General features: G+C 47.4%; 1 protein-coding gene across 1 annotated transcript; it reads right to left on the reverse strand.

The window, feature by feature from the left end:
• Positions 1 to 4,144: 4,144 nt before the first annotated feature.
• PYM1 (PYM homolog 1, exon junction complex associated factor) lies at positions 4,145 to 10,246 on the reverse strand. Its single transcript, XM_055003679.1, has 3 exons — positions 10,165 to 10,246; positions 7,473 to 7,566; positions 4,145 to 5,143 (listed from the first exon to the last, which is right to left on the reverse strand). The coding sequence occupies exons 1-3, from the start codon at positions 10,193 to 10,195 to the stop codon at positions 4,630 to 4,632; spliced, it is 639 nt and encodes a 212-aa protein (XP_054859654.1). The 5' UTR covers positions 10,196 to 10,246; the 3' UTR covers positions 4,145 to 4,629.
• Between the last annotated feature and the right edge of the window lie 201 nt (positions 10,247 to 10,447).

Here is a 10,447-nt window from a genome sequence, read left to right on the forward strand (position 1 = left end):
GCTCTGGTTTCAAAATGTAGCTTTGCAAAAAGGTCCCCACAAGTTGCTCATTGTCATGTAAACATACAATTTATCAGGGCTTTTTTTCAGCAGGAACGCGGTGGAACAGAGTTCCAGCACCTCTTGAAAATGGTCACATGGCTGGTGGCCCCGCCCCCTGATCTCCAGACAGAGGGGAGTTGAGATTGCCCTCTGCTCCACTCAGCAGCACAGAGAGCAATCTAAACTCCCCTCTGTCTGGAGATCAGGGGGCGGGGCCACCGGCCATGTGACCATTTTTGCCAAGGGCGATTTAAACTTTAAAAAACTCCCTTGTTCCAGCTGACCCAAAGTGACGTCATTGTGCAGTCCTGAGTTCCACCATCTCTTTTCCCAGAAAAAAAGCCCTGCAATTTGTTCATCCATTCAGTCACTTCTGGACAAAGTTCCACCTTCCATTTAAATGCATATACTACTTTCGCCACTGTCACCATATATTTAAAGCCTTCACTGTGTTCTTTTGCAGTATTGCTCAGTAAAATATTTAATAACGTATTTTTGGGGCAGACCCTCATTCTAGTGACTAGTTACTATCCTGCCGTTAACATGAGTTGCACATACTCATTTATTGGATTCCTACAAGTGAACAGATCCATCTTCTGTGCTCATAAACAGTGAAGTGGCTTACAGTGCAATCCTAAACAGAGTTATTCCAGTCTAAGTGCATTGACTGCAATGGGCTTAGACTGGAGTAACTCTTGTTAGGATTGCTCTGTAAATGCATGAAGAAGGCAGCTGCCTGGGAAGCTCACGGGCTTACTAGAGGCTTGTTTTGTTTTACCTAGAGGAATAAATGAGCATACTTGCGGGCAATTTACAAGTCTTTGTAAAAGCCTAAGGCAAGCCAATTCATTAGGCAAGAGCTAATTTTTAAAAAATGCTAAAAACCGAGTTTGCTCTATCAAAATCGGTACAATGTAGTGGTCAGAGTGTTGGACTAGGATCTGGGGAACTCCGGTTTGAATCCCTGCTTGGCCAGGGGCCGGTCACACACACACAGCGTAACCTACCTCACAGGCTTGTTGTGAGAGCAAAATGGAGCAAGGGGGATGATGTAAGTTGCTTTGGTTCCCCATTGGGGAGAAAAGTGGTGTATAAATGAATGAATGAAACAGGCCAATGTAAATAGTGATTATACATGCTTTTACAGGTGGGATTTTTTCAGTCCATGGTGGACACTGAATTAGGCTAAACGACATGGAAAGGGTTTTGGATGCAAATATCAATGCAACTATATGTTATAGAAACTTTCTTAAACTGAACAGCAGATCTTGAATTTCCGTACCGTAACAAACACCATACTGAGGTAGCCTAGCCTTTGGAGAGTTTCAATAGATTTTAGGCTGTTCCCTTTCTGCAGAAAGGATGAAACAAATATTGTGGTAAGAACTTCACATTTTCTCCTCAGCCTGTCCAGCTGAATTTAAAGGACATCATGTTAATGAAAGCAGATCCTAATTTTGTTGATGGCACATCTATCCTCCAATACCTATTTTCCCTTCAGCATCTGGTCAGTGTAGGTCTGATGACACCTAGACTCAGTGAAGAGATCGGGGTTAATGCTAGAACGTCTGATTGGCACGCGGAAGTCCCGGGTTCAATTTCTGGCATCTTCGGTTAAAAGGAGCAGAGAGTAGGCGATGTGCAAGACCCTCGAGAGCTTCTGCCACTTAAGAGTAGGCAATCCTGACCTTGGTAGGCCAAGGGTCTGACTCAGCACAAGGCATCTTCATGTGTTCAAGATGCCAGCCGCCAGCGTGCCACTGGGTAAGTAAAAAGGAGTTTTGTGGCACTTCTTGCAACTGTTAACACTAGCCCCTGCAAAGAGAGAGAAATGGACAGACTTGCTTTTTCCATAGTGCGTCGATCACCATTTTTGTTTGCAGCCGTGATCTCAGTGGCCTCAGCTGGTAATAACCCCGAAGAATATGGAGCACCGCCTGCCCTCAAGGAACGGGCGATGGTGAAGCTGCTGTGTGGGAAAACCAGCGCCTGGGCTGGGAATTAGGTCAGTTGCACCCCCTAAATCCACTGCCAGCCACACTGACCTAAAAAAAGGCAGCTGCAGGTCTACTCACTCACACTGGTCTTTCCTCACTGAAAATACAGGCAATTTTCAAGGAGCAGCGGGCCCAGAAAGGACCGAAATAGCAGCTCCACACTCCAACAACACAACATGGAGTGGCAAGTTGGCCCTGTTAAGGAGACCTTCTAGTGCCGCCTGGTGGACAAGGAAGAACCGATTGCAGCTGTGCAGGTCTGTAGGAAAGCCCCAAACGCAGCACTAAACATACAAGATTTCCAGGGTGTAAACTTTCGAGAGTCAAGCTCCCTTTGTCAGTGACCAACATGGCTACCCGCCTGAAGCAGTGAACACAATGCCAACACAAACATCGCAACACAAGCATGTGCTAGGTTCTCCAGAGCTCTTGCAAATTGGATGCTCAGTCTGCCAAAAACAAAAACCAGGAGCGGGGGGGGGGGGGGGAGGGAGATGTTTCGGGAAACAACGGCCACACAGTGCAGACGAGGGACTTTTCTCTCACGTCCTGAAACATAATTCTCCCACCTCTTTTTTTAAATATTGAACATCTAGACTGATTAAGAGTTCTGGAGAACTTGAAAGCTTGCTCTCTATTTTGTGACCTCGTGGTTAGTCCTACTAGAAAAGGTATTTAAAGAAAACCCGAACGTTAATGTCCCATGTCACAATTATCCTATCTCAGGCTTTTCCCGTGTCTGTGTGTCGCCGTTGCTCAGATAGGATAAAGCGCATGATTAGCTTAGAAACAGTGGGACAAAGACATGATTATTTTAGTGTTCGTCTGCTTTAGAGAGAGAGAGCGCTTCTCCTATTTACACAAAACACAATTCTAACATAGCTAAACGGTGTCTGCATTTTGAGAACTGCACCTATTTATCAGTCAGGGTGCATGAGAAAAAGGACGCTAAAAGAAGATCTAGATGGGATATTGTGAGTTCCAGAAATTGAGCCCCTAGAGAGGGCTTTCCTCCCTTTAAAATCATGTGAGAGAGGATCTTGCAATACGGAATAATGCACGTCTCTCTCCCAACCGTCTCCGTTCCTGTGAAAGGCCCTCCTGTGGCGTGTCCATCCTGCCCCTTTGCAGCAAAAGCTATCAGCATTCCAAGGCTGTTTCGGATGCAAAAAGAAGAGGGGAGGGGGAGCTTAAACTCACACTTCCTAACACCAGCCTTAGTCTCCCCTAACATATAATTTATTTAATAATAATAACAACAACATTCAATTTATATACCGTCCTTCAGGATGACTGAACACCCACTCAGAGCGGTTTACAAAGTATGCCATTATTATCCTCATGACAATCACCCTGTGAGGTGGGTGGAGCTGAGAGAGCTCGGAGAGAGCTGTGACTGAGCCAAGGTCACCCAGCTGGCTTCAAGCGGAGGAGTGGGGAATCGAGCCCGGCTCTCCAGATTAGAGTCCTGCCCTCTTAACCACTACACCAAACTGGCTTTATTAAAACATTTTTACTCTGCCTTTTCATGTTGTTCAAGGCTGCTTAGAATAATAGATTTAAAACATTTACAGTTAAAACCAAAAGAAAACACAAGTCCCAAATCTCTCCTCCCCCTTAAAAGATGCCTGCTAGTCACACCCCCTCAAAAGCCCAGGCAAACAAGCAAACTTTGTAGCACCTCCTTAAGATCTCCAAGGTGGGAAGGGGGGGGGGGTCCCTTCACCTCTTCAGGAAGTCCATCCTACGTAGCAGGAGGCACAAAGGAAAAGACCTGGTCTCTGGTCGATGCCAGACGGGCAACCCTAAGAGGGGGATCGCCAACACATGGCTGCCTGAAGACTGTAGTTGGTGCAGAGGGATGCCATAGGAGGTTTCAAGAGACCAAAGCTAGTTAAAAGCCCAAAAGGGAAAGACCTTCATAACTCTAACTGATAACTTGTTTGAAGGGCACAGTTGATTTGTCTTTCCCAAGCTGAGTTGAGGGGTGGGGGGTGGAGAATACTTAGTTAACCCCCAATAGCAACAGTTAAACAGCTTTTCTACTTGATCCCAAGGGGAAGTTTTGGCTTGGAAGGCAGAAAAAAGATCCCAGACTCAAGAGATGACTACCGCAATTTTTTATTATTGCATCCTTTTTAAAAATGAGGAGGAAGAAGAGAAGGTGGAAGGGTGGAGTGGCCATTTACAGAGAACATGAAGGTGTCAAATCTTACACAGGAGTCAGGGAGAAGACACGGGACACTCCACCCACTCTGGCGCCTCTAAAAGCCAGCCTCACCCCCCCCCCCCCCCCGCTGTGCCTCACGTTATGATCCTCCCAGCCAGCCACTCACCCCGATGGAGGGAGGGGAAAGAGAAAGGGACTTCGGGGAGTGGCAAAGTAGTCCTTGAGTATCTAACACATCAACAGCTGGGAGAAATACTTTTAAAAATTCAGACAGCACCCAACATAAAATAAAACAAAAGGTACAAAGAAGGAGCCTGAAGACAGCATCTTCTGGTCTGTGTGTGGCACAGTTCTCAGAACATGTTCCCCGGGGGACGGTTTGTTCCTACGCACGCTATGTCCAGTTGCGATTCCAACCCCTTACAAGTCCAATTCCAGGTCCTCGAGTTCCTCTTCCAAAGCTTTCCTTCGAGCCAGCTTGTCCAACTGCTCTTTGGTCGGCTGCTTGATCTCCCCAGAGTCAATCCGTGCTTGCAACTCCTCCACCTGCCGCAGTTTCTTTTTCAGGTTTTTGACTTTCTTGTTCTTCTCCAAGGCGGCGGCAGCCAATGAGGCGTCGCTGCCGCTTGCTGGAGGCCTTGCAGTACTGGCTTGCACAGCCAGCTTGACGTCTCCACTGTTACCTGCGGTCGGCGACAAGGTGGTTTTCTCTAATGCCTGAATGAGGTCATCTGTATCTCGCTCCCCTTTCTCGTGCTGCTGCTTCCTCTTTTCCTTGCGTTTTAGGTTCCTCTTTGCTGTCTTGGAGAGTCCTGTCTCACCACCCTCCGGTCCCTTTGCAGCTTGCTTGGCCATGGGGTTGTTGGCCTCTGGATTCAGGCCCGGAGGTAGGTCCGGTTTACTTTTGAAGAATTTCACGAATTTATTCTCGTACCTGCATTGAACAAAAGAGATACCAGATCTCACAATACTTGAAATATGAAAAAAGAGAGAGACTACGCAGGAATTATTTCTTCAGGAAAACAAAGCGAGGGAGAGCTTAAAAATATTCCAGCTCTGATTTCCGTTTTCCACAGATAAGCAACAGATTTGACACAAGCACTACGTTTGTGCTCTACAGCAACTCGGTTGTGATGTGTATCCACCCAGCTGGTTCCTGGACAGATCAAATTATTTACGACACTGAGCTCTTTTAGGAGTGGTTGCCCTTCTGAGCATGGCACCCTGCTGGCTCCTGCCATACCGAGCAATGAGCAAGAGAAGCTAGTAAGAGTAGCCCACGCTGTACCATAGAGCACCAGGGACAGGAGTTAAGGCTGTGTATTCCTGTGTAAGCAGCCTGAACGATCCATGCCGGCCCAGTGGCAGTTCTTGGATGGAAAATGCATATTGTGCCTTAGGGTGAGCACTTGGGTAACTCTCTGTTCGAAGCCTATTGAACATTTCACAAACACCCGCACACACACAGACTCCTCACCCTGACACTTTATTCACTGGCTTTCCTGCCACATCTCAAGCCAGAATCATGGGGGCTGTGTTAAGTTTCTCAAGCTACCCTTCGCATTTAGGCTGCTTATCCAAGGGTGTATTCTAGCTATTTCAGAGCTCATGACAAGAGAACAAAAACCGAGTTTCAAGAGCAGCTCTTGTGGCCAAGCGTTTTATGGTCTGTGCCTAAAATAGAACCATGAATCTATTGGATCTTGCAGCTATGGAAAAAAAAATACAATCCAGCAACTATTGCCCAAAGGAATACTGCCTCGAAACATTGACGTTTCATTTAGCAACCATGGCTAACAGCTTGTTGTTAGATATCATCAGCAGATGTGGAGGGTGTGATTGAGACTGAAGGAATTCGCAATACTTATACGTCTAAAGCTATTGTATTGCAGGGCGTTGCGCTCTGCAGACAAGCAACTCCTGGTGGTCCCCGGCCCGAGGGACATCCGTCTGGCCTCAACCAGGGCCAGGGCTTTTTCTGCCCTGGCCCTGGTCTGGTGGAACACTCTCCCGCTGAAGATCCAGGCCCCGCGGGACCTGTTACAGTTCCGCAGGGCCTGTAAAATGGAGATGTTCCGCCGGGCCTTCGACTGGGTACCAGCGGGGGTCCTTCTTCCATCTAAGACCACCACTTCTGGGGCTGCCCTTGGCCGTCTGCTATGCCCGTATACGGACTCCCAATATTTGTTTAAATAGCCTGCTCCTGGACTATTTTAATGACTTTTAAAAAATTATTATTGATTTTATGTTTTTGTGACTTTTAATGTATTTTTAAAATGTTGTTAGATGCCCTGAGCCCATCTGTGGGGAGGGCGGGGTATAAATCAAATCAAATAAATATTTTCAAAATGTCAAAGGCTGGGCTCTAAAGAACACTTTAGGCATGCTCAAGGGCTTGGGAATGTCCAGTAGAAAGTTTCCTTTAAACAGCAGAGGCACCCCATCCGCTTTTTCCAAGTCAGCTTCAGAAGCGGTCTCTCACGTGGCATGGAGCTAATGTTTGCAGGACACAAGCCCGGGGACCGCTTGCGCACAGAGCATTAGTACTTGACTCTCTGGATTCCACACAGTAAAAATGAATGAGAAAAAGAGGTCTAAAGCCAAACACCCGTGTGTCTGCCGCTCCTCCTAAAACTTTGCAGCTAAGCTTTTTCAAATGAGCACGACCGAGTTAAGAATTCACAAGTTCTATTTATGTCAGGAAAATTACAGAAATCGCTTGACTATGTGAAAAGAGTAAGCACATCCCCGTTGCGATGCTTTATACAACATGCCCATCGCTTCAGGGAGATTCCTACAATGGGCAGTCAGAGGGGAGGTGATATCCCTACCATGTGTTTGAAGTTAAACAGTGAACTCATCCCCAAAACAGTAATGCAAAGAGGATTTGTGTACATGCCCTAATACAATGTCTTGGAACATGAGCATTTCAACAGCATCACTGCCTTATCCTCCCCCTCTCTAATTCTTCTTATGCCGTAAAGCTAAAGTATGAAGGAAGGAATGAAAGAGTAAAGTTATTGTCATCAGGTTGGCATAATGAATGCATGATGCAACGTGAAATGGATGCCGGGGGCTGCCTGTCCATTCCACGGATCCAAATGGGACTCCTCCTTATCTATCCATTCCTTTCTTTGTGCCAACAAAGAGAGGCCAAGCTGTGTGCCATCTACCTGCACCAAGTGAGGGCAATAGGCGGTGTGGAGCACGCTTCTTATGTATGCCAGCAAATGCCAGATGACGAAGATGACGAGAGGACTTACACGGGCACCTCTTCTTGGGGGACATAGCCTTCCTTCACCCTCCTTTGCTTCCGCCATGTACCATCGGGACGCTGTGTGGAAGCGATGTATTTTCCTGAAACATTACAACTATTTTAGTTTACAAAAGAATGTTGCCCTGTTTGTTTGTTTTTTTAAATTATATATAAAAGTGATTGTGTGGGTTTTTCAGTGTTCACCATTTTACGGCAAAGAATGGACACGTATCTATTTTAACCAGGCAGTATTGGGTCATGTCACGTTATCAAATTCCTAGAGAGAAAGCGGAGTGCAACTCCTGAACAGCTTCAGTTCTCTGATGATCCCACGTGGGGTTTTCCTGCTGGATTTAACAATACTGATTTCCATCGCACTTCAAATGCCTCTAATGGCCCTGTACTACTGCCATCTTGTTATTAGATGGCTTGAGCTAAAAATAAGTTTGATCAGTATTATTATCCTCATATTGCAGATGGAATGAGCCAAGCACCTACCACAGAGGAATCTGGTAACATATTAAGCACAGCTGACTCACAAATGTTACAGAAAGAGGACTTTTTAACTTCTGTAACAATGTGGAAAAGAGGTGTACTTATTTGAATAAGGGGGGGCAGACTGCATTGCTGACTGGAGGGGTGTCATGATGCGCGCAGCATTAGGTATTGGGACCAAAACATGAAAGAGGCTTTTGTATCTTTAGCAGTTGCAGAAGAGGAAGTATTAGCAGGTGCTGATTTGTTATCTCCATATGACAAGCTGCATCTGCTAAATGGCATCTTTGGTACAACCATAAAATATCCCCCTTTGCATCTGGTCACCTTAAACTGGAGGGGGGGGGGGAGAAGACATTTATAGTGGACGCCCGCAGTCTAAATATCTCTGACTTTCTACAAGCCAGAGGGGCTGGAAAATTGCATCTGCTCTTTGAAAAATGAACCACACAGACACAGCCTTCAACTTATCCGCTGCATTTAAAAAACATGTCAGTCACCAACAACTTCCACCGGGGAGATGAAACAAACAGCACCTTAAAAGCCCACTCCTGATGCGCTGAGTGGATTCTTGCTATGCAATTATTTTATACAGGGGTGCAAACTGACAGCAGAGCCATGAAACACAGAAAAAAATAGGGTGAAATGCAATAATTGAAATTTAAATCTAATCCAGAACAATACAGGGTTCATCTACTAGTAATATTACTACTATGCACTGGATGGGGGAGTCCCAGGTTTTCTTAAACAGTAAAGGGTGAGAAATCTCAAGTCTGTGTTTGGGAGAGGAGGGGAGGCAGTACAATGCAACTCTTAGTTCAGCAGTTTCATGCTGGTGGCGTCTCCCTTTGAAGTTTTTTTCTTTGAAGACTGGTGACTTTCATGTCAGAAACGGAGCATCCAAGCAGACGAAGTCACCATACGGTAATAATCGCAGAGGAAGCAGCCGTGTTCAGTCTCTTGCAGCAATAACTAAACAGGAGTCTTGCCGCAGCTTAAAGACCGACAAGTTTTCCTAACACAGGCTTTTGTGGACTACAGCCTACTTTGTTAGACGCATGGAGCTGGTAATCATGACTTCCTATTTAAATTTCCGCCTAGCAAGGGCAGATTGAATGTACTTGACGATGCGCAGTGTAGTCCAAAAAAGCCATTAGAAGAAAACATGTGCCTCTTTAGGACCTCACTACGCAGACATTCATGTTTTAGGTTATTATGAGGATACAATACAGACATTTGATAGTCGGCTGCAATCACATCACCCACTACCATTGTAACTACAGAGACTGGGAACTGAACCTTGGACCTTCCATGTGCAAAGCATGCGCTCTTACCACTGAGCCACAGCCCCACCAAAGAGTTGCCAAAAGCTCATGGTAGGAAAAAAATGCGTTTAAAGGATCATATAGAAAGGGGCAGTTAAGCAACTTTCTGCATACCCCCATTCTATAGATCAAGATGGGTGGCCGTGTTAGTCTGCCTGTAGCAGTAGAAAAGAGCAAGAGTCTGGTAGCACCTAGAAGACTAACAAAGTTTGTAGTAGGATGTGAGCTTTCGTGAGCCACAGCTCACTTCTTCAGTTAGTCTGTCTGTAGCAGTAGCAAAGAGCAAGAGTCCAGTAGCACATATAAGACTAACAAAATTTGTAGAGGGGTGTGAGCTTTTCTGAGCCACAGCTCTCTTTTTCAGATGACAGGTATCTGAAGAAGTGAGCGGTGAGTCACGAAAGCAGACACCCTACTTCAAATGTTGTGAGTCTTCAAGGTGCTCCTGGCCTCTTGCTCTTTTCCACTCCCCCCCACTCCATGCCCTCCTTTTCTGGAAGGAAGGGTGCCGGTTCTTAGGGCCCTGCTGTGCAATCGGGGCGCTGCTCCTGTCCAAAAAGGCGCCTCTTGCTGGACGGAAAGGATTTCCCAGGCAGAGCCAGAAGGCGCAAGGGGCGGGGCCAAAGCAGAGCCCTCCAGAAGGGGGCGTGGCTAGCGCAGAGCGCGGACAGGCGAAGCGGCCGAGGCCAGGAAGGGGCGTGGCCAAAGGAGGGCGGGGCTGGAAGGTGCGAGGATGGGAGAGGGGAGGGGCGGGATGCGGGGAGGGCGCGACGGGCCGCGGAGGCCGGCCTCGGCGGGGCTGGGGCGAGGGGCCGCCGAGGGCCAAACCCGGGCCGGAGCCTCCCCCGCTGCCGCCTCAGCCGCGTCTCCCGCACTCACCGGTTTCATCGGTAACATAGGGAGTCGCCATCTTGGAAACGCGACCTACTTCCGGCCGCCCGGCCTCCGCCTCCGGATGTGACGTAGATGGGAGGAGGGACGCGGGCCCCGCGGCCATTTTGCTGCCCCCGAGAAAGGGGCCTCCAGTCAGGGGCGAGGGCGGGCAGGGTCCCTCCATCCGGGCATTGTAGCCTCGGAAGCGCGCCTGAGTAGAACGAGGTCGCTGAGGAACACAGACGCGCCCCAAGTTCCCTTATTCCTAATGGAAGGGCCGAATAGAATA

Source organism: Eublepharis macularius, chromosome 19 (assembly GCF_028583425.1).
Source record: "Eublepharis macularius isolate TG4126 chromosome 19, MPM_Emac_v1.0, whole genome shotgun sequence".
Classification (NCBI taxonomy): domain Eukaryota; kingdom Metazoa; phylum Chordata; class Lepidosauria; order Squamata; family Eublepharidae; genus Eublepharis; species Eublepharis macularius.

Coding starts and splice junctions, on each gene's coding strand:
- PYM1 (XM_055003679.1), bottom strand. CDS start 10,195: ATGGCGACTCCCTATGTTACCGATGAAACCG. Junction 7,567..10,164: donor CTATGTTACCGATGAAACCG/GTGAGTGCGGGA, acceptor GTAATGTTTCAG/GAAAATACATCGCTTCCACA. Junction 5,144..7,472: donor CCCCAAGAAGAGGTGCCCGT/GTAAGTCCTCTC, acceptor TGTTCAATGCAG/GTACGAGAATAAATTCGTGA.